The sequence below is a fragment of the Ascaphus truei genome, chromosome 5 (genome assembly GCF_040206685.1).
Source record: "Ascaphus truei isolate aAscTru1 chromosome 5, aAscTru1.hap1, whole genome shotgun sequence".
In the NCBI taxonomy this organism is placed as follows: Eukaryota; Metazoa; Chordata; class Amphibia; order Anura; family Ascaphidae; genus Ascaphus; species Ascaphus truei.
The window spans coordinates 227,432,964-227,458,409 of NC_134487.1; the positions used below are offsets into that span (position 1 = coordinate 227,432,964).

The window sequence follows — 25,446 nt, forward strand, 5'->3', positions numbered from 1 at the left end:
AATTTCTTTGTAGGGTTGGCCTTATGGGCTTGTTCTATGGTTTTAATGCTATCTGTAAGTTCCTTGATTTGTGTTAGGCGGGCTTTTTTCCTATGGGAGGCGATGGAAATGAATTTCCCTCTGATGTTTGCCTTATGGGCTTCCCATAGGATTGCTGGAGAGGAGACTGTTCCTGCGTTGAAAAAGAAATAGTCCTTAAGTGAGGCTCTAATTTCTCTTTCTATCTCTGGGTGGTTTAATAGCGAATCATTAAGTCTCCAGGAATAGCTTGTTGTTTTTTCAAAGGGGAGTGATAGTGTTAATGTGATTGGGGCATGATCCGACCAGGTGATTGAGCCAATGTCTGATTCAATGGCTGCCACCATCACGTTCTTTGTGGTCAAGAAATAGTCTATTCAAGAGTAAGTCTGGTGAGGAGCTGAGAAAAAGGTATAGTCTCTCTGGCCCTGATGTTGGGATCTCCACACGTCCACTAGTGAAAATTCAGTTAGGATTCCCCTAAACCTTTTCCCCTTGATCTGGGAGTAGGTTGTACGGGGGGGACCCATCGTGGTTGATCTATCCTCGGTAGGGTTTAAGACCATGTTTAGGTCTCCCCCTACTATCATCGATGATAGATATTCTGGGTCCACACCCTCGAGAACAGCTTGGAGAAATTCTGTTTGGTTCTCGTTTGGGGCGTATACATTAATCAGGGCAATTGTCGAGCCCGCTAAGGAGCCATATACCACCAGGAATCTACCCTCTGGGTCCGCTGTCGTTTTGATATGATTGAATGGGGTGCCTTGTCTGATAAGGATAGCCACACCCCACTTTTTACAACTAAATGAAGCAAAAAAGCTTGTTGGGAACAATTTTTTGAATAAATTTGGGAGGTCTTGAGATGTGAAGTGTGTCTCCTGTAAGAATATGATGTCCCCCCCTGATTTTTTCATGTCCTGAAGGGCCAATCTCCACTTCCTGTTGTTTTGCAACCCTTTGACGTTTAAGGATCTCACTTTAATCAGGGCTGTATTTGCCATTGTATTCTCTTATTTTTGTGGGACTGTTTTGCAGCTTTAAAGCTAGCTGCAGGTAACTGGATATATGTGAAATGTGCTAATTGTATTTGCGGCACTAGGAGTGAGCTAGCACTTTTGGAGTGCAGCTAAGTAAAAAGAAACCATACACATACATATAAGGTTTATAATAGTAGCATAAGCAGAACATACTTTTATAAATAAACTGTATTGTACTGGTGTTCTTAAATGTACAGACAGGAAGCTTTTCCTGCCAGGAATGTATTAACATGTAAATATGTTAAGGGTACATGAACTGTGGACTTTTCATCTTTGGGCTTCAAAGGGCACCCTGCTAAGTTGGTGCCTCTGTAAGACATCCAAAGTTGAAAAGCCTCAGAGAGGCTAGGTGTTAAAGTGGCCAGGATATCAATGAGTATCAGATCCTGGAAAGCAGGGGGGGGGGGGCATGCACACTTGGTAGCTAAATCCCAGACTTACTGTCGCCAGGTAAGAAGTTGGACCCAGTATGCTAAGCAGCTTAGGTGTCAAGTTGACACATGCTCTGTGCAAACCAGGAAGCCCTTCTGCCCATGCTATGAACTACTGGCAATTCTGGGATAGGGGGAAAAAGTGTTCCCATGGAAGGGATTGGGTGTGTATGTTAGGTATAGGACCCTTAACCCTATAAAGATGCCTGCAGCCCATTCCCAGAGAGATTCACTTAATTGTAACAACAATTTGACCAAGTTCCAGCATCAGCGGTTCCGTAGTGTGAGGGGTTAATAATATCATAACCAAGGATCATCCCTCTCTTCTGGAATTCGTTAGAGTTAAAGGTTCCAGAACGAACCCTGTAAGGACTGAACAAACTTTTTCCTGTAGGCTGAGATATAGGGCTGGCAAGTTGCGCCCTAGCCAGGAACAGATACACGGATCCTTTTGCGCACCCACTTGCATGCGTGCAGGGGTGCTCAGAGACTTTGTTTCATTCCAAGGGCATTTGTTTTCGTTTCCCCATCACAGTAAGTGTGTTATTGAGTGTATATTGTGAAGATTTGTGTGTCTGTCTGATAATAAATAAATTACAATTTATTTTACTCAACTTGTATGCTCAGTGCAGAATCCCGGTATTAATGTGTAGATAAGTCTTGGTCTCCCGTGACAGGGGTGTGGCGGTGCTACAGGGGGTGGTTGCTGCGAAGGGGGGCAGTGCTATGGGGGGAGGCAATTCTGTGGGGGGAGGGTGGTGGCTGTGGTTGGTGGCGGTGCTGTGAGGGGACAGTGGCTGTGGGGGGATGGTGGTGGCTGCAGGGGGTGGCGGTGCTGCGGGGGCAGTGACTGTGGGAGGGCCCAATGGCAGGTCACAGCAGTTTGCCGCTAGCCCAGCCCCACTTCAGGCAACACTCTGTCTGTCCCACGCAGAGGCTGCTCTCGCACGTGCCGATCATCTATCTCACGCCGGCACGCTGTAAGCTTAGCCCAGCTGACTTCCGGTGCTGCTGTCAGAGACACCTACCACCGGATGCTGCTCAGCCACACTGCGTGTTTTTCTTTTTAATTAATGGGTGTGGCTACGCAGAGGGCCCGGGACGCCAACCCCGGCAGACCCCCCCTGTTGGCGGCCCTGAATGAAATGCAAAAAAATGTATTAGTGCTTACCACCACTTGATAAACTATTCCAAATTTGCACAGCATGCTACTGTATTTTTAGGAATGACTATCGATTAGGCCATTTCTTAAATGGCATATTAATTCACATAATACAATAATGACATGATTTTCCGTGATTTAACTAAAGCATTAATAACTGTAGAGAAAGTTAAAGCAAATCACCCCTTTCGTATGATAACTTTGTTTCATATAAGATAATGTAAAAATATTAAATTCCTTTTTTTCTTTCACCCTTGGTCTTCTTAAAAACACTCATTTTTGTTTGCCAAAAATGCTGACACTAAAATTGTTTTCTTTAAGGCCATCAATTTACAAAATATGGCTGTCGAAGGAAAACTGACCATAAAATGGTCCATAAGAATTTCTGTGAGTCTATCCAAAAGCTCAAGCCCATTCGTAGAGTATGCAACCTGCAGGAATGTTCCCAGCCAATGTAAGTTTTAACAATTCTGAATTTATGATTTTTAGAAAAAAATAAGTCTGTTTTATTTTTTGTAATGTACTACAGTGGTTTCTGTAGGTTGAAGCATACTTTAAAGTACATATTAGAGCAACTGACGAAGTTGAATATAAGATCTACGAATCTTTAAAAAAAAAAAAAAAGAGGGGGAGTATCACAAAATACCTCTGGGACTTTTATCATAAATTACATTTTACCACACAGCGGTTTCTGCTTCATGTCTGTAATTAAAAAGAAAAATCCAAAGTTTTGAAAGCTCACATGCCTCTTCTTTAAATGCACTTAGGCTATAGACTAAAATGTCTTCTTTGAATAATTATCATGTTGGTTAATTAACCCGTTATGTGCTGGAAAGTCTATCGGACCGTACAGCTTCCATATGATTGATAGTGTAGCGATGACATGGCTGCAATCTGCCCCAGAAATAGAAGTGACCATCTTAAATAAAATTGTATTTCACTCCATACAAAATAATTGTTTACAATTTAGACATATGCATTGATTTTGTATCAATGGTTTAATTTTTCTGCCAAACAGATGGATCACAGGAGACTGGGAGCCTTGCTCTGTGACCTGTGGAAAAACAGGTTATCAGATCCGCACAGTAAAATGCATTCAGCCTCTAAATGACAATACAAATCGATCTGTACATAGCAAATACTGCAGTGAAAACCGCCCTGAGGCCAAAATGTCATGTAATCGTCAACCTTGCCCTGCTCATTGGAGAATTGGGCCTTGGTCACAGGTATGTACTTTAACTTAGTGGCATTACTAAAAAGTGTTTTTTCATTATCTTGTTCTTAGGTAAACTGAAACAAAAGCATTTTTTTTAATAGTATATTACTACGAAGGTACCATCATGTTGTCCATTTATATTATTTATAGTTGATTTTGTCCTGTGATATTATATATTATTATACTGTAGTAGATATTATCATGTGACATGTTTATTTAAGGTGTGTGTCTGGAAGATACCGTTTGGTGCATTCAAGTGAATGGGCCAAACCCATAGGTGTAGCCAGAGGTGGGCCTGAGCAAGCCTCCAAATGCCCGACCAAAACATCTGGCCCCTAAATAATACACTGGCAAGCAAGCACATCAGTGGCCAGGACAGAGCTTCCCACTCTTGGGCTGCACAGCCTCATATGGAGGCTGTAGCGCTCGCAAGGCAGTGAGAGCTCCATGTGGGTGGAGAAGGAAGCAGGACTATGTGGTGGCATTGGTGAGCAAGCATGGAGGAGAAGGTCACTCACAGCCACCCGCCCCCCTCTGTCAATCCCTCTGTCACCATGTGTCATCCCCTCTCCCCCAAGTGTCACTCTCTGTTCCCCACCCCATGTATCGCCCTCTCACTTCTACTGTTTCAGTGTTTAGTGCAGTCAGGTTAGACTTTGTGTCTGTGTAGAGTGACTGCAATATACACTGACATGGAATATAACCTGACTGCACTATACATTGACACATAATATAACTAGACTGTATTGCACTCTGTATTAGATTTGTCGCAATCAAACTGCATGCAAGTTCCCATGACTGTGGAAGGTGAAAAGGAGTGAGCTTTAACCATTTAAAAGTGGGAGGGGGTGAGCTTCAAACCTGGGAAGGAGGAGCCACCATCCAAATCAGCTAGCAACAGCTGAACAGAATTGCAAAACATACAGAACCCCTATAACCTCATATTGAACCCCCCAAAATAACCACAACATGTATATGCACATAAGTGTCAAAGAGGAATGCTAATGAGCATGGCAATATATATTTAAAACTAGAGACATTCGCGTCTCAGGCGAGCGAACTTAAAAATAAATTTTTGAATAGGCAATACCCTGAGGAGTTGCTCTCCAGAACCCTGCTAGAGGTGCAGTATACCGAAAGAGCTACCCTTCTGGAATACAAAAAAGATAGGAGTGATTCTAATTTGAAAAATACGGTGTCCTTCATCACCCAATACAATTCCATGGCACCTGATATCAGGCGGGTTTTGCAGAAACATTGGCCAATCCTACTGAGAGATCCAGCTTTGGCCCAAATCCTTCCTTCCAAACCTTCAATTGTCTTCAAGAAGGCCTCTAATTTACAATCCAGGCTTGCCCCCAGTTGCCAAAATTTAAGTAAGACATCAGGTGTAGAACCTTGTCAAAAAGGTATTTTTATTTGTACAAATTGTACAGCTTGTAAATACAGTTCAAAACTTTATATTTGTTTTACAGTTCAAATCAAGTCACTTTTAATTCTAATGTTACCGGTCGAGTACACAATATCCGTTCTTATATTGACTGTCACTCTGTGTTTGTCATTTATCTATTGCAATGCCCCTGTGGGCTACAATATGTTGGCCGCACAGGGAGGGCCTATCAGAGACGCATTTACGAACATGTGTATAATATAAGGAAAGGGCTAACCCCACATAGCGTGTCACATCATTTCCTTATTTACCATCAGCAAAATCCAAAGGGCCTTAAAAGCCAAGCGATAGAAATGTACCCAGGTAATTGGAGGGGAGGAGATAAAATTAATGGTATCAGCAAACGCGAGTCATATTGGATATATGAACTTAAAACGTTATCTCCCAATGGTCTTAATATTGAATTTGACCTTTCAGCCTTCCTGGCAAAGTAAACGTCAATTATATACACTACCGACCAACTTTATTCTTACTTGGCTAGCTCCGCGAATTTCGGAATATCCCGGTGATGTGCGGTTTTGTATCGTTTTCTCCCGGGGTATATAGCGTTATATCGCGCCCGTGATTTAAGCATTTTATTCCCGCTGGCTGCAATACTGCAATGCCGTGTAAAAACACATGGGGGCGTTTGCGAGCTGTTGTCTTTGAAGCCGAGAAATTCATGAATTGTAATGCAGTATATACTGTATATATACAGTATATACTGTATAACAACAACCCCTATAACCCCTAACATACACATACAGTACTGTATATGCACATCAATGATACTATAGGCCGTCCCCTGGCGAGATGTGTTTGCAGCAGAGAGAGAAACGCTGCTCTCTCTGCGCAAACATCGGCACATTAAAAATTATTTAAAATACATTTTTATTCATAGTGTAGATGTGCAGGGGGTCTCCGGAGCTGAACCGCGTTGGTTTCAGGTCCGGGGACCCCCTGCTCCCCGAGATACAGGCCCCTTTATGAGGTGCCGGTATCCCTCTGCATTTAAATGTCCCGATCACGTGACCGCGACATGTAAACCAAGCAGAGGGATACCGGCACCCCCTCAAGGGGCCTGTATCTCGGGAAGCAGGGGGTCCCCGGACCTAAAACAAAAACGTTTCTGCTCCGGAGACCCTCTGCACATGTACAGTATGAATAAAACACATATATAAATAAACACTCGTTCCTTACCTTAGAGGCTATGTGCTATGGTAATGAAGCAGCATTTCTGTATTTTAATAATATTGTACAGTGAGCTGGGGGTTCCCTGAGCCAGAAATTAATGCTCAGGGGACCCCCTGCTCCTGCACAATATTATTAAAAATACAGAAATGCTGCTTCATTACCATAGATGATAGCCGCTAAGGCAATGAAGGGGTTAACCCACCGTGCCCGCTTTATTGTGGGTAGCGGGGGTGGGTGAAGGGGGTATTTGGCCCTTGGTGTGAGTTTAGGACTTGTGGGGGGTTTGCGGGTGCACTTAACCCCTTCAAGGCCGTAGCAGTTAATACCGCTACGGTCATGAAGGGGTTAAGGCCTCCCGCTACCCACCCGCAAGCCCTAAACAACCACCGTTGGGGCTAATACCCCCTTCACCCACCCCCGCTACCCACAATAAAAAAACTCCCACACAGCAGCCGCCCAAAAAAAATTAAATAAATCTATATAAATAAATAAATAAATAAATACATGAATATAAATAAATACATTTAAAATACATTTTTATTCATAGTGTAGATGTGCATGGGGTCTCAGGAGCTGAACCATGTTGGTTTCAGGTCCGGGGACCCCCTGCTCCCCGAGATACAGCCCCCTTTATGAGGTGTCGGTATCCCTCTGCATTAAAAGGTCCCGATCACGTGACCGGGGCCTGTAAACCAAGCAGAGGGATACTGGCTCCCCCTAAGGGGGCCTGTATCTCGGGGAGCAGGGGGTCTCCGGACCTAAAACAAAAACGTTTCTGCTCCGGAGACCCTCTGCACATCTACAGTATGAATAAAACACAAACATCAATAAAGAATCGTTCTTTACCTTTGCGGCTATGTGCTATGGTAATGAAGCAGCATTTCTGTATTTTTAATAATATTGTACAGTGAGCAGGGGGTTTCCTGAGCCAGAAATTAATGCTCAGGGGACCCCCTGCTCCTGCACAATATTATTAAAAATACAGAAATGCTGCTTCATTACCATAGCTGATAGCCGCTAAGGCAATGAAGGGTTAAGGCAGAATAAACAATAAATACATTAAATACATATTTTTAATGTGTGTGTTAAACCTCCCTGCCTTGACTGTAACCTGTGTAAGACCCCCTCCCCCTATTGTGTGTTAAACTTCCCTGCCTTGACTGTAATCTATGTAAAAAAAAACCTCCCACTATTGTGTCTGCTAAACTTCCCTGCTTTGACTAATCTGTGTAAGCCCCCCTCCCCCTATTGTGTTGGTTAAATCTCCCTGCCTGTGTTTTTGAGTGCAGTGTACTGTATGTAAATGTGGGGAGGGGGATCCCGTGTAAATAACCACACCCACACCCACTACCCACTACCCACTACAAAAAAAATTCACACACAGCAGCAGCACAATAAATAAATAAATCTAAATAAATAAATAAATACATGAAGATAAACGAATATATATATATATATATATATATATATTCGTTTATCTTCATGTATTTATTTATTTTTTTAGTTTTATTTATTTATTGTGCTGCTGCTGTGTGTGAATTTTTTTGTAGTGGGTAGTGGGTAGTGGGTGTGGGTGTGGTTATTTACACGGGATCCCCCTCCCCACATTTACATACAGTACACTGCACATACAGTACACACACACATATATATATATATATATATATATATATATATATATATATATATATATATATATATATATATATATATATATATATAAAAAATATATGCAGGGTTTTTGTCACTTTTTTTACTCACCATAACTTATCTCAGTATTATAGTATATATATATACAGTATATACACACACATGATGAACCATACTGTCCTACAAATAACACTTCTCCATACAGACACACTACATTACAATGAATTTCCTTTAATAATCCTAACTGATCTTACAATCTAAATCATCAAATGACAAAGAAACACCTCACATTCCAATCCATACATTGCATTTACATTGTATTTATGATGCATACAATCTATGCACCATATACATTCTGCAAATGAATGTGAACATATCATTGCAAGCAAAATACAGATAACTCCAAACAAGTCAACTATTTTAACCAATCAAGTAAACATAAATCAATATATAAGTACCAACCAGAAAACACAATTTTAAACCAAAGCTAACCCTTACAATACCAAGGATTACATCTATCTAATTGTAAAAAACATTATACTGTACAGACATTGAAGCATTGCAATAAACAACATACAGTACAGTACTTCCCCTGTATCTCCCTGCCTTGAGTGTAATCTGTTTAAAGCCCCCTCCCCCCTAATGCTTCTGTTAAATCTCTCTGTTTTGAGTGTAATCTGTTTAAAGCCCCTTCCCCCTAATGTTTCTGTTAAATCTCCCTGCCTGTATTGCTGTGAGTGCAGTGTATGTAAATGTGGGGAGGGGGGGGGGGACCCGATGTGCATACTGTGAGGTCTAACCACCCTCACCCCCTACCCACATACCGTTACACCCCCCCATCCTGGCCATGGCCCCTCCGCTTCTGCAAAACAGACACAAAAATTAAAACATCCAAAGTAATGTCCCCTAACCCCTTAATCACCATAGCGGTTATTAACCGCTACAGTCATTAAGGGGTTAACCCACCCTGACCCACCACTCGGGATGCCTACATACCGTCCCACACTAACCCCCCCCCCCCCGTGAGGCCTAACCACCCTACCCCAGTACCCACAAGGAAAGCCTACCCACATACCGTTGGGGAAACACCCCCCCCACCCCCAGTACCCACAATAAAAACAACAGTGACCCACAATAAACATTATTCTATTTATTAAATACATTACCCACCCCCTGTGCCCCCCCATAAATACATGATTTATTATTTTACAAACAGGGTTCATAACGCAGCCCAACGCGAGTCCCCGTGGGCTGGCGAGGCACCTGGACAAACCTACAGGGTACCAGCAGACCTTTTCAAACCGGTTCTGGAGGCCTGCTTGTGGATCCCGCCAGCACCATGGCCCCCAGGTGGTCTCCTTGGGAACACCGTGGGCCACAATTAGGTCCCCACGGTAGGCCCAAGGATGTCTAGGAGCCCCGGGTCAGACCCACAGGTGTCTGCGGAGCCTCGGGTGGTTCCCACGGGGGTCTGGGGAACTCACGGGTGCTCACTATGGGTCCGCGGTGCCCCCACAGAAGTGGGACCACACATCATCATCCCCGCACCTACGGGTCGGCGGTGCCCCCACAGAAGTGGGACCACACATCATCATCCCCGCACCTACGGGTCGGCGGTGCCCCCACAGAAGTGGGACCACACAGCTTCATCCCCGCAGACTACGGGTCGGCGGTGCCCCCACAGAAGTGGGACCACACAGCTTCATCCCTGCATGTTTCACCCGTGGAACCACCAGCCTGGTACCCGTGAGATACCCGAGGTCCCACGCGGAACCACGGAGCAAACCCTGAATGTAAAAAAAATAAACCTGGCCTATACATTCAATACATGCACCCCCCCGCCCCCCCAACAACTACAGTACAATAATGTGCAAAATAACTATTATCCAGATTTGGATAATAGATTAATTGCCCATCATTAAAAACATTAACTAGCATATTCACATAAATAAAGTGCTACTGACCTCATCAATACGAAGTGTCCGTCGCCAGCAACATCCTTGCCTTGTCCACAAAATACATTGCCAAAACAAAGCCAATACATTGCAATTACATTCAGATATCAATTAACCCCTTAAACACCTTATCGGATAATAACCGCAAAGATAATTAAGGGGTTAAGCCACACTGGCCCGATACCCACCCTTCACCCATGAATTTGTACAGTGGCTTCATCATGCAACTACAGTATATATATATATATACTGCACCGACACACTTTATTCGAGCAAATACCCAGTATGTACCTGGCAGATACCTGGAATGCGCCGCTCCTCACCTCTGACAAGCCCCGTTGCGTTTGCCTTCCCAGCCTGGGTTCATGCCTGGCTGACGGGCGGCTGATCTGTTAAATGATAATGATTAGGATTTAATAGGCTGCAATGCTTCGCGTGTCTACCAGATGGCATAAATTCATGAATTGTAATGCAGTATATATATATATACTGTGCAGTATTGCAGCCAGCGGGAATAAAATGCTTCAATCCCTGCCTGGAAAATACCTCAATGCACTCGGGCAGAAAACAGTCACAAACCTCAATACACCCGGGTATACCCGAATTCGTGGGACTAGCCGAGCTCGAATAAAGTGTGTCGCCAGTGTGTGTGTATATATATATATATATATATATATATATATATATATATATATATATAATAAATTTAAAAAAAAGATGATACTGTTCTGTGGCTAACGAAATGCTTTTATTTGTGCGAGCTTTCGAGATACACTGATCTCTTCTTCCGGCGATGTTACAATGAATGAGGCAAAAGGTCAACTTAAAAACATTGTCTACTGTATATACTTGTATATATATATATATACAGATATATCTATCTATCTATCTATCTATCTATCTATCTATCTATCTATCTATCTATCTATAGATAGATAGATAGATAGATAGATAGATAGATAGATAGATAGATACTGTATATATATATATATATATATATATATATATATATATATATATATATATATATATATATATACATACAGTATTTACACACACATGATGAACTAATATACAAATAAATGTAGAAGGGTTATCAAAACCATACTGTCGTACAAATAACACTTCTCCATGCAGACACACTACATTACAATGAATTTCCTTTAATAATCCTAACTGATCTTACAATCTAAATCATCAAATGACAGAAAAACCTCACATTCCAATCCATACATTGCATTTACATTGTATTTATGATGCATAAAATCTATGCACCATATACATTCTGCAAATGAATGTGAACAATATCATTGCAAGCAAAATACAAACACTTCCAAACAAGTCAACTATTTTAACCAATCAAGTAAACAAAAATCAATTAGCAATCATTATTTACATCCCTAAACAATTGACAGTCCATCCCGAACAATGAAACAATTAACTAATTCACGCCTCGAGCAGAACAATTCAGCATGTGAAAAAATATACAAAGAGCCAACCGGAATACAAACTTTAAAACCAAGGCTATCCCTGACCTCCCTCAAACACACAATACAATACCAAGGAATACATCTATCTAATTTTAAAATACTTTAAACTCACAATAAAGCATACAGTAGCAGCATACACAAAATAATTTAAAACACATCTAATCCAGCTTTTAAAACAACATCATTTCTTACCCTGTACTGTACTGTATGTATATATCTCTCTAGACATATATACATACATACATACAGTGGCAAGAAATGATATACCACAAAAAAAAAATACACATGTTAAAAAAGCTTTTAAAAAAATTAATAAGTTAAATAAAATACATTTCTTTAGTTCACTTACCATTACTTGCCCCCACCGACTCCCATTGATCAGCTTACTCACAAACCAATTCACGAACAGGAACCCATAAAATAAAAAACCATAAAATAATAAACATTAAACTAAAAATCCAAATCAATCCACGGGTCTTCTATTTGTAATCCATCTTTATCTTCATCTGTATTCTTCTTTCTTCCGGGTGGGGCGGGGTCTTCTTTCCATCTGCGGCCACGCCCTGGTCTTCTTTCTTGTCCGGAGGTCCTTCCTCCGCGGCGTCTGGCTTCAAAATGAGACGACATAGGCTTTTAAAGGCCTATGACGTCACATTTTCGTCGTATGGTTCCCACGGCCCTGATTGGGCCGTGAAAACCATGTGTTTTGGCCGATAAAAATAAAAATGATGACGTCACTTAAAGGCAATGAAAGCACAGCCAATCAGAATGGCTTTGCTTCAATTGCCTTTAAGATGACGTCATGAAAAGACACATGGCCGCCCTCACATGGTATGGTAGCCAATCAGAGCGTGGGAACTCCATCCCTACTCTGAATGGCTCTAGTATACCATGCGACAGAGGCTTGGGGGGGAAAAGGATGTGACGTACTACAGCCAATCAGAGTAGGGATGGAGTTCCCACGCTCTAATTGGCTCTAGTACCATGTGACAAGCTTTCAATGACGTCACATCCTTTTTCCCCCCAAGCCTCTGTCACATGGTATACTAGAGCCAATCAGAGTAGGGATGGAGTTCCCACGCTCTGATTGGCTACCATACCATGTGAGGGCGGCCATGTGGGGCGGCCATGTGTCTTTTCATGACGTCATCTTAAAGGCAATTGAAGCAAAACCATTCTGATTTGCTGTGCTTTCATTGCCTTTAAGTGACGTCATCATTTTTATTTTTATCGGCCAAAACACATGGTTTTCACGGACCAATCAGGGCCGTGGGAACCATATGATGAAAATGTTCTCCTTTTGAAGCCAACTAAAGAAATGTATTTTATTTAATTTGTTAATTTTTTTAAAAGCTTTTTTAACATGTGTTTTTTTTTTGTGGTATATCATTTCTTGCCACTGTATGTATGTATATACTGTATGTCTAGAGAGATAAATACATACAGGGTAAGAAATTATGTTGTTTTAAAAGCTTGATTTGATGTGTTTTAAATTAATTTGACTATGCAGCTATGCTTAAATGTGTGTTTAAAGTATTTTAAAATTAGATAGATGTCATTGTTGATATTGTACTGTATTGTGTGTTTGAGGGAGGTCAGGGCTAGCCTTGGTTTTAAAGTTTGTATTCCGGTTGGCTCTTTGTATATTTTTTCACATGCTGAATTGTTCTGCTCGAGGCGTGAATTAGTTAATTGTTTCATTGCAGAATGTATATGGTGCATAGATTTTATGCATCATTTATACAATGTAAATGCTATGTATGGATTGGAATGTGAGGTTCAGGTAACTGGTAAGATCAGTTAGGATTATTAAAGGAAATTCATTGTAATGTAGTGTGTCTGTATGGAGAAGTGTTATTTGAACGACAGTATGGTTTTGATAACCCTTCTACATTTATTTGTAAATTGGTTCATCATGTGTGTGTATATACTGTATATATATATATATATATATATATATATATATATATATATATCTCTCTCTCTGTAAATATATATATATATATATATATATATATACAAGTATATATATATATATATATATATATATATATATATATATATATATATATATATATATATATATATATATATATATATATATATACACTGTATATATACTGTAGTTGCATGATGAAGCCACTGTACAAATTCATGGGTGAAGGGTAGGTATCGGGCCAGTGTGGCTTAACCCCTTAATTACCTTTGCGGTTTTTATCCGATAAGGTGTTTAAGGGGTTAATTGATATCTGAATGTAATTGCAATGTATTGGCTTTGTTTTGGCAATCTATTTTGTGGACAAGACAAGGATGTTGCTGGCAACGGACACTTCGTATTGATGAGGTCAGTAGCACTTTATTTATTTGAATATGCTAGTTAATGTTTTTAATGATGGGCAATTAATCTATTATCCATATCTGGATAATAGTTATTTTGCACATTATTGTACTGTAGATGTTGGGGGGTGGGGGGGGGGGTGGTGTATGTATTGAATGTATAGGCCTGGTTTATTTTTTTTACATTCAGGGTTTGTTCCGTGGTTCTGCGTGGGACCTCTGGAGACCACCTATGGTTTCCTCGGGTATCTCACGGGTACCAGGCTGGTGGTTCCACGGTTGACACATGCGGGTATGAAGCTGTGTGGTCCCACTTCTGTGGGGGCACCGCCGACCCGTAGTCTGCGGGGATGAAGCTGTGTGGTCCCACTTCTGTGGGGGCACCGCCGACCCGTAGGTGCGGGGATGATGATGTGTGGTCCCACTTCTGTGGGGGCACCGCGGACCCGTAGGTGCGGGGATGATGATGTGTGGTCCCACTTCTGTGGGGGCACCGCGGACCCGTAGTGAGCACCCGTGAGTTCCCCAGACCCCCGTGAGAACCATCCGAGGCCCCGCAGACACCTGTGGGTCTGACCCGGGGCTCCCAGACATCCTTGGGCCTACCGTGGGTACCCAATTGTGGCCCACAGTGACCCAAGGAGACCACCTGGGAGCCATGGTGCTGGCGGGATCCACCAGCAGACCTCCAGAACTTGTATGAAAAGGGCTGCTGGTACCCTGTAGGTCTGTCCAGGTGCCCCGCCAGCCCACCGGGGACTCGCGTGGGGCTGCGTTATGAACCCTGTTTGTAAAATAATAAATCATGTATTTATGGGGGGGCACAGGGGGTGGGTAATGTATTTAATAAATAGAATAGGGGGGTTTGTGTGGGAGGGTATGTAGGCATCCCGAGTGGTGGGTGAGGGTGGGTTAACCCCTTAATGACTGTAGCGGTTAATAACCGCTATGGTGATTAAGGGGTTAGGGGACATTACTTTGGATGTTTTAGTTTTTGTGTCTGTTTTGCAGAAGCGGAGGGGCCATGGCCAGGATGGGGGGGGGGTAACGGTATGTAGGTAGGGGGTGAGGGTGGTTAGACCTCACAGTATGCTTATCGGGTCCCCCCCCCCTCCCCACATTTACATACACTGCATTCACAGCAATACAAGCAGGGAGATTTAACAGAAACATTAGGGGGAGGGGGCTTTAAACAGATTACACTCAACGCAGAGAGATTTAACAGAAACATTAGGGGGGAGGGGGCTTTAAACAGATTACACTCAAGGCAGGGAGATACAGGGGATGTACTGTACTGTATGTTGTTTATTGCAATGCTTTAGTGTGTGTACAGTATAATGTTTTTTACAATTAGATAGATGTAATCCTTGGTATTGTAAGGGTTAGCTTTGGTTTTAAATTGTGTTTTCTGGTTGGTACTTATATATTGATTTTTGTTTACTTGATTGGTTAAAATAGTTGACTTGTTTGGAGTTATCTGTATTTTGCTTGCAATGATATTGTTCACATTCATTTGCAGAATGTATATGGTGCATTGATTTTATGCATCATAAATACAATGTAAATGCAATGTATGGATTGGAATGTGAGGTGTTTCTTTGTCATTTGATGATTTAGATTGTAAGATAAGTTAGGATTATTAAAGGAAATTCATTGTAATGTAGTGTGTCTGTATGGAGAAGTGTTATTTGTGGGACAGTATGGTTCATCATGTGTGTATATATACTGTATATACACAGTATATATATATATATATATATATATATATATATATATATATATATATATATATATTTGTTTATCTTCATGTATTTATTTATTTATTAAGATTTATTTATTTATTGTGCAGCTGCTGTGTGTGAATTTTTTTTGTAGTGGGTAGTGGGTAGTGGGTGTGGGTGTGGTTATTTACACGGGATCCCCCTCCCCACATTTACATACAGTACACTGCACTCAAAAACACAGGAAGGGAGATTTAACCGACACAATAGGGGAGGGGGGCTTACACAGATTAGTCAAAGCAGGGAAGTTTAGCAGACACAATAGGGGGAGGGTTTTTTACATAGATTACAGTCAAGGCAGGGAAGTTTAACACACACAATAGGGGGAGGGTTTTTTACATAGATTAGTCAAGGCAGGAAAGTTTAACACACAATAGGGGGAGGGGGTGTTACACAGGTTACAGTCAAGGCAGGGAGGTTTAACACACACATTAAAAATATGTATTTAATGTATTTATTGTTTATTCTGCCTTAACCCTTCATTGCCTTAGCGGCTATCAGCTATGGTAATGAAGCAGCATTTCTGTATTTTTAATAATATTGTGCAGGAGCAGGTGGTCCCCTGAGCATTAATTTCTGGCTCAGGAAACCCCCTGCTCACTGTACAATATTATTAAAAATACAGAAATGCTGCTTCATTACCATAGCACATAGCCGCAAAGGTAAAGAACGATTATTTATTGATGTGTGTTTTATTCATACTGTAGATGTGCAGAGGGTCTCCGGAGCAGAAACGTTTTGTTTTAGGTCCGGGGACCCCCTGCTCCCCGAGATACAGGCCCCTTTAGGGGGTGCCGGTATCCCTCTGCTTGGTTTACAGGCTGCGGTCACGTGATCGGGACCTTTTAAATGCAAAGGGATACCGGCACCTCATAAAGGGGCCTGTATCTCGGGGAGCAGGGGGTCCCCGGACCTGAAACCAACGCGGTTCAGCTCCGGAGACCCCCTGCACATCTACACTATGATGTATTTTAAATAATTTTTAATGTGCCGATGTTTGCGCAGAGAGAGCAGCGGTTCTCTCTCTGCTGCAAACACATCTCACCAGGGGACGGCCTATAGTATCATTGATGTGCATATACAGTACTGTATGTGTACAGTACTGTATGTTAGGGGTTATAGGGGTTGTTATTATACAGTATATATATATATATATATATATATATATATATATATATATATATATATATATATATATATATATATATATACTGCATTACAATTCATGAATTTATGCCATCTGGCGGACACGCGAAGCATTGCAGCCTAGTAAATCCTGAACCATGATCAATTAACACATCAGCCGTGCGTCAGCCGGGCATGCGTCTGGCTGGGAAGGCAAAAGGAGCCCGGCATGCTCCGGGTGAACAGTATGGCATTCCAGGAACATGCCAGGTACAAGCCGGTGATTACTTCGAATAAAAGCTGCCGCTGCTGTATATTGATTTTTGTTTACTTGATTGCTTAAAATAGTTGACTTGTTTGGACTTATCTGTATTTTGCTTGCAATGATATTGTTCACATTCATTTGCAGAATGTATATGGTGCATAGATTTTATGCATCATAAATACAATGTAAATGCAATGTATTGATTGGAATGTGAGGTTTTTCTTTGTCATTTGATGATTTAGATTGTAAGATCAATTAGGATTATTAAAGGAAATTCATTGTAATGTAGTGTGTCTGTATGGAGAAGTGTTATTTGTAGGACAATATGGTTTTGATAACCCTTCTACATTTATTTGTATATTGGTTCATCATGTGTGTGTATATACTCTATATATATATATATATGCAAATATAACTGTATGCTCATCTGCATGTCTTAGGCAGGTCTGCAACCCCGCCTTTCCCCATTATCACCCAGCATACAGCACTTCCATTGCAGCAAGGGATTCTGGGAAATGACATGCAAATGAGCACACAGTGTCACTTTTTGCCTCAATAACCATTTTTAACATGGTTCCCTATAGGCTTAAGCTTGCTGCATGGTCACAGCTTTGAGCACAGCCAGGGTTAAGGTGCATACCCAGAAAACCACCCACAGACAGCTGTTTCTTTTTTTTTTTTTCTTTTTTTAACTTTTTTTTTCAACACATTTTTTTAAGGTTACAGACTTTCTTGGAAACCAAATAAACACACCATAATGACAACAGCCACATAACATTATCAAAACACCAAACCATAATATGTCTACATTTTCTTCTCCTTCCTTTCCCCACAGACTACTAATTTTCAAAACACAAATACACACACTTTCATCCCATTCATGCCATTCTTCCTTCCCAGCCATCCCTCCTTTTCATACATTTCCGTATGCTTTTCCCCCACAGCGCCCGCCGTGGAGGGGATCACCGGCCCACCTCTTCTCTCCGGTAACTCCACGTAAAAGGACCCAGACAGTACTCTAGTACTTCTAAAACCTAGAACTTCTCATAAATACGCTCTTTCCCTTTCCGTAAAAGCAAACACATTCACTCACTTCCATCCCCACTCACACATCTCAAAGCAGTAGCTTCTAACACTTTTTCTATAACCTCCTCAATTATCATCCCCAAGGATATTTCACATAAACTTGCGATGTACATACCCCTTTTGCCTTACGATCTGGCAAAAACATACTTCATATTCACACAAGTTACAAACCCCTCCTCCTCCTCCCACTAGTTGACTCTTCTAACACTTAACCATCTTATTCCAGCTATTCACTTTCCACAATGCATCACTTTCCATTTTCCCCAACCTTTTCTCATCCAACAAGTACTATGTATACATTTTACTTAAAATATTTCTAGTACATGCTTTCACATCTAACAATTCATTATTGAATATCATCATACTTCTCACCATCCACACAACCTCTTCTACACAATTTATTATTTTCCATAGTACCCAACCTTTTTCCCCTTTTAACTCACTTAACCCATAAAGCATCATATTGACTCCAATATATGGATTCCTCCTAGATCTCTAATTAACTTTGCTTGGTTTTTCCACACAGCCCTAACAAAAGAACAGTTCCAATATAAATGTACTATGTCTTCTACGCCTCCACACCCTTCCCTTGGACACCTATCCGACACTGTCATACGTCGTCTTTTTTGGAAGACTCGGACTGGCAGACAATTGTGCACAGCCATCCAAGCAATATCTTTTTGAATATTAGAAAGACCCTTGAAATCTATGTTCTTCCACATAAGTTTTAGTTGAGAAATATTCCGATTCCCACAGCATTCATAACTGTCTCTCTCCAGAATCACAGCCCTTATTTTCCTGTGATCTTCCCATAAGGACTTTTCTACATCCCTTAAATTAAAACCTCTTATGAAATGTTCGATGACCCCATAGTTATCTGGGGTCACAAAACAGAGTGGCCTCTTCAAATCTGTTCTGTACAGTCCCAGCCTCCTTATCATACCCCCAGCCGCATACCTTGCTAAACAGGCCGCCTTTGTATCTTCACTCTGAATTCTCTTTATACAAAGCTGAGCATACTTTGCTCCCAGGATAACCTCTATCCTGGGGGCCCCTTTTCCACCTTTCCCTTTTTCCTTCCATACAATTTCTCTATTTAATCTCTCATTTTTTGACCCCCACAGGAATATAAACAAAAAATGAGTAATTCTCCTAATCCACTTTGCCGCAGGGGGAAACACCAGTCCTATATGCAGTAAAATTGGCACCAACACCGCTTTTGTTACCAAAATCTTCCCTTCCATAGAAAGCTTTCTTAGGGTCCAAAAATTAATTTTTTCCTTTATTCTTTCCCCAACCTTTACCCAATTTATCTCCCCTGTAAAGTCCTCATCGAAATAAACCCCTAACAGCCTTAACTGTTCCCCTTCCACCGGGATCCCACATTTTTCCAACTCATGCCAAGCCCCAAAGGCCTTACAGGCACTTTTCCCCCAATTCACTCTCAGCCCTGAAGCGTGACAAAAAGTGTCAATATGTAACTGCGCTCTATGAAGAGCCCCCTGAGTAGTGCACACCAGGGTTAGGTCGTCCATGTATCCTAGGACTTTAATGTTTCTTCCCCCACTCCCTGGGATTTCAACCCCTCTCACCACCTTGTCCGCTCTAATAATCTGCAACAAAGGCTCTATAGCGCAAATAAACGCCAGCGGGGACAGGGGACACCCCTGCCTTACCCCTGATTTCACACAAATTTTCTCAGTAAAACAGCCTTTTACTAAAACTCTACTGTTAATTCCTTTATATAAACTTCCTATCCACCTAACGATTTCCATTGGTATTCCTAACTTTCCCAGGACTTTAAACAAAAAGGCATGAGACAAAAGTTCATAAGCCTTCTCAAAATCAATATTTGCAATAACTAGCAGCTGTTTTCGTTCCAAACAATACCAAATTAAATCTCTCAGGAGAATTAGATTCCCTACCATCTGTCTCCCTGGTACACCACACACCTGCTCTTCTTCCACCAATTTGCATAAAAAAATGGCTTCAGTCTTTGCATTATCACTTTTGCCACAATTGTATAATCTGAATTCAGCAGGGTTATGGGACGCCAGTTTTTAAGATCTCTTTTGTCCCCCTTTTTTTTTTAATATTAGTGCAATTATACCTTTTTTGAAGGATTCCGGTGTTTCTCTTAACTTCAAAATTGTGATGCATAACTTAAATACCTCTTCTCCAATTATGTCCCACATATAAGAGTAAAACTCATGTGGTAACTCTTCCTTGCCCGGTGATTTCCCTTTCCTTCCATTCCTTATTACCTCATTTAATTCTTCACTGTTTAAATCTCTCACCAAGAAATCCTGGTCATCTTTACTTAACTTTTCTCAATTTTTTCAACTAGATCTTTTTCTAAGGACATATCACGATCCTTTTCCTCATATAACTTGGAATAAAACTTCTCACAAACTTTCAGTACTTTTCCCGTTTCCTTTACCTCTGCCCCCTCTTCATTCAGCACAGGAATTGGACTTGACTTCCCTGTAAACGCTTTTTTAAAGAAAAAAGAGGTGCATTTTTCATTCTTTTCAACCGCTTCCACTCTTGCTGCATGAATTATCCTTCTACCTCTTTTTTCCAATAATTCCTCAGACTCCATCCTAACCCTCTTAAGATCTCCCTCCACATCCACTCCCATCTCTTTTAACCTGAGGAGAAACTGTTTTCTCAGGATCACCCTCCTGCAATCTTCCTCCTGTTCTTTTGCTAACTCCTTACCTTTCCTAATAAAAAAACTTTTTTGTTTCAATTTTTACCCACTCCCACCATTCCAATATTCCCTTGTGTTCCCCCATTCTCCTCTTTAGATTAGCATACATTTTTCCATAATGATACTTGATCCCAGTTTTTTCTAATAGTGAAACATTAAGTTTCCAGTATCCTCTTCCATACTTTTCCACTCCCTCTACTTCTATTTTACATAACACACATGCATGGTCAGAGAAAAGTACTCTTAACCCCTTCCAGCTCTCCACCTGCAACCCTTCAGAAATAAAAATATGGTCGATTCTTGACTTAACCCCTCCACTCTCACAAAACCAAGTGAATTCCATTCTTCCTTTCCCCCATACTTGAAAAGTATCCCTAAACGAAAAATCACCCATAATTGTTTTCAACAGTACCCCAGTATTGTCGGGCTTACTCCTGTCTGCACCCCCCACCCTATCCCCCTCCCTAATTATACAATTAAAGTCTCCTAACACAAAAGTTTTCATCCTTCCTGGTAAAAACAACCTAAGTTTCTCAAACAGCAACCTCCTTTGCTTCTCCTTTGGAGCTGCATACTGTATATATTAAATATTCTGAAACATTCCCCCTTCCACTTAAACAAAACAAAAAATAACCTTCCCGGTTCAATTACCTCACATTTGCATATTTTGTACTCTTTCCCCTTAAATAATATCCCAATCCCACTGTTTCTGCTCTCTAGGCAGCATGACCACGCAGATTCCCCCCATACCCACTCTTCTTCTTTTAGGGGTTCAGTGTTTGTACATTCTTGCAAGCAAATAATATGCCATCTTTCTTTAGCCAGTAAGTCAAATATTCTCACTCTTCTTGTCCGCTTCCTTAGGTTTCGTACATTTAACGATGCCAGTGTCAGAGTCATTTCCTCTTATACTAGCGAGACATGAAAAAGGCACAATTCCGGGTAACAATTATCAAAATATGCTTAGCTCTGTCCAGCACCTTCCTCCAGGGGGAATCCCTCAGACGGAAATCCATGCCCCATCTCCTCTGCCGCATTTTCATCCGTATAGGAAAGACTCTGCCCTCCTGGTGAACCCTGTCCATCCACCAGGCCCGTCAAAGGATATGCGGGGGAGCTCAAGGGGCTACCATCAAAACCACCACCCCCCTCAACCTCCCCTGTACCAAGTAAACCACTGGTCTTCTCATCCTCTTCTCCTCCCAGGCACTTTGCTTTTGAAGGAGCAGGATTTTCTTGCTCCATCTTCCTCTTCGGCGGGCGTTCTCCTCCTTCCAATATAACCATACTTTCTTCTGTAAGTTGCTGGTTAAGGTCTTCCACTTCGGAACATATAACCTCAAATCCGGGGGCCCCCTCGCCTTCTCCTTGCATCAGGTCAGGCTCCTCCCCCTCTCCTGTGTCAAGCTCCACCTCCTCCACTGTTGATTCTCCCCATGTCGGGACCTCGTTATGGAGAGCATTCTCAGCTGAAACTACGGGCGTTTCCTTCATACACTCAACTCCATGCTCTTTGTCAAAAGCGGATTCTTCTGCAACCCAGCCGTCAGTGCGCTCACACACTTCCAAAACACTTGCAGCCTGGGCATAAGTTTTTTTCACTCACATTGTCTGGCTCTGTGCCCTGTGTCCCCGCACAAATCACAGCAGGTTGGCTCCTTGCAATCAGAAGCGAAGTGGCCCTCTTTTTTGCATTTTCGGCACATTTTTACATTATTTTTTTCACAGCCCTCCTGTGTATGACCAAAGTTAAAGCATTTCCTGCAATATTTAGGCTGCTCACGGTAAAACAGAAAACCCTGATTATCTCCAATACTAAAGGTTCCTGGAGGGTGCCTGACTCTCCCAATTGCGTCTTTGCATTGTTTTAACTTACACCAATACTTTGTTCTACCATTATACATGCCAAAGCGGTTTGACTGTCTCACGCCTCCATTTACAGATTCGCAATACCTAGACAGGAACATTTTAACGTCCACTACCGGTACATAAGGATTGTACATATGTAAAATTATGGGGATTTCTCCCAGCGCAAAGCACGGTAAAAGCTCAATACCTTTCATGCAGTCCATATCCTGGGCCTTTCTGGCTTCTTCCATACACATTAAGCATTCCTGGTCCGTCTGGAGGGTAACATCATAGAAACCTTGCTTCTGGAATTCCTGGATACAATACACACGGTCATGCGTTACTTTTAACGTGTCCTGTAATATGATCGGCACCAACTCCTCCAGACTCAGGCCTCTACGTCCATCCTTCACTTTGAATCTTATGGTATTCGCGATGTATGGCAACTTATTCGTCATCCTCCTTCTTCTTAAGGTCTTTAACCCGAAAACAAAGATACTCTCACGGCTCCGCCTCCCAAGCCCTAGGCTTAGGCTTTCTCCAGCGGCGCCCCCTGCAGGCTCATGGCTTAAAACTCCCCTGCCAGGTAAACCCACAGACAGCTGTTTCGACCTTTTTTTTTTGTTTTGTTTTTTTTTTTATATCATCATTTCATCCTATCCTTACAAGTTACCACTTATCTAAAGAGAAAATAACATCTCAAAAAAACCTTACACCCTCCCTGCCTTTCCTAAAATTGCTTTTTTGTTTTTTCTCATATTATCAAACACTTCTTCTGTTTTGTCCCTTTTCCAGTTCAGTATAGATTGTAAATCTTTCATCACTGATTCGGGCGACGCTCCTGGACTATTCTGCTTAATACTGGCAATCCAAAAATCTGACTCCCCCACTTTTTCCTCAACCTCAGCTATTTTCTGCCTTAAATCTCTTTCCCTTAGTGTTTCTTCCGGCCCACTAGGTCCTGCCCCTCCTCTTACCTTACTTTCTGATACTGCCCCCAATACCTTACTTTCTGATACTTTGACCTCAACTCCTGAGTCCTGGATTTGTTTAGGTTTTCTCTCTCCTAGCGCTGTCCTTGCCCTTATTTCTCCTTCGCTCTCACTTCTGCTTGTCCCCCCTACCATACGCTTTGGTGTTCCTATCTTTTCTTTTGACTCCTTTTCCTTAACTCCACTAATTCCTGCATTCACCTCCTTCTCCCTCTTTTCTTTATCTATCTCAACCACTTTCCGTTTTGGTACCTCCTCTGTTTCTTGCGCTTCCCTATCTAACTCCTTTTTCCCCTCTTTCCCTTTGCTCACGGTCAGTTCCTCTTCCACACTCCCGTCAAAACTGGCCGGATCCAGCGCACAAACCTTTGCCTTCACCCCCCTATCTTGCCGTTGCTCACTCTTCCCCTCCCCTTCACCTGTACAAACAATGTCACTTTGTAAACTGCGCTTTTGCGCCCCTTTCTTGGGTCCAGTCGTATCCATTATTTCCACTTCCACCTCCCCCTCTATTGGGCCACCTTCTACCCTTTCTTCTCTTCTTAAATCCTCCTCATACATTGCTGTTATAGCAGGATCAAGCCCTCCCTCTTGGGAACTCTCCATCTCAAAAATTCCCAGACCCTCAACTGTCTCTTCCTCTTCTTCTAGCACACTGTCTCCTTTAGCTGTCTTGGCATATGTCCTTTTAGTGCACTGCCGTGCCAAGTGTCCTTCCTCTCCGCAAAGATGGCATCTCTTAGGGACACCACAGTTGGCTGCAGTATGTCCCTCTTCCCCGCAATTTCGGCACACAATTCCCGTTTTTGTGCAACCCTCCTTTGTATGTCCATAAGTGTGGCACTGCCTGCAATATAGAGGCTGTCCCGGGTAAAACAAAAATCCTCTGTCTCCTCTGATATTAAACATGGCTGGTGGATGTGTAACTCCTCCCACACATGATGGATCCCGTCTGAACCGTACCCAGAAACGTCTCTTCCCGTTGTACATGCCATACGGGTTTTTAAGTTCTTCACCTCCTCTGATCATTTCACAATACCGTTTCAAAAACGTCACAATTTCCTCTTTCCTTGCATACGGATTGTACATGTGAAGTACAAGTGGTCTCTCCTCTAGCATAAAACTTGAAATTACCTTGATGCCTTGTAAGATCGGGTCACCAGACTTCTCCTTGCACTTTTCAAAAGTGCACCAAACATCCGCTTCTTGAAAACAGGTCAGGTCATAAATCCCCTGCGCAGGGAAATCCTGAAGGCAGAAGATCCTCTCAGCGTCCAGACCAATCAATTGCTTCAGCACCTTCTCCACTATCCACTAGAGGTTCACTCGACATCTCTCGGTCTCCTCGATCAGGAACCGAATGGAATTGCGCATTCCAGCTTGCGACGTCATCTCTGCTCTCCCAAGCTCGGGTGCGGCACCCCAAAAGCAGCAAGGGACTTAAGCCTCTAAAGGCGATGTCCCAGGGCAAAGGTGCCGGCCCCTCACTTCTGCATCTGCTCGCTCAGAGCCGCTCGGTCAGGATCACTCCTCACAGCTCAGGATGGCGTGCCCCCCCAAAAGCAGCAAGTGGCTTAAGACTCCCGAAGGAGCCGATGCCACAGGGCCAAGGGGTCACAGTCCCAGCTACACAGCTGTTTCGACCTTGATGGGTCTCATCAGTGTGGGGTTGATTTTAACTGGGAATGCAAGAGAGGCTATGGGATAGGCTATA

General features: G+C 42.1%; 1 protein-coding gene across 4 annotated transcripts in view; it reads left to right on the forward strand.

The window, feature by feature from the left end:
• LOC142495769 (A disintegrin and metalloproteinase with thrombospondin motifs 2-like) overlaps positions 1-25,446 on the forward strand; it is a 1,094,144-nt gene that overhangs the window by 908,744 nt on the left and 159,954 nt on the right. For all 4 annotated transcript variants that reach the window (XM_075601705.1, XM_075601706.1, XM_075601707.1 and 1 more), the window contains 2 exons: positions 2,973-3,105; positions 3,670-3,877. In XM_075601705.1, coding sequence (XP_075457820.1) covers positions 2,973-3,105; positions 3,670-3,877 — 341 coding nt within the window. The remainder of the gene's footprint in view (positions 1-2,972; positions 3,106-3,669; positions 3,878-25,446) is intronic.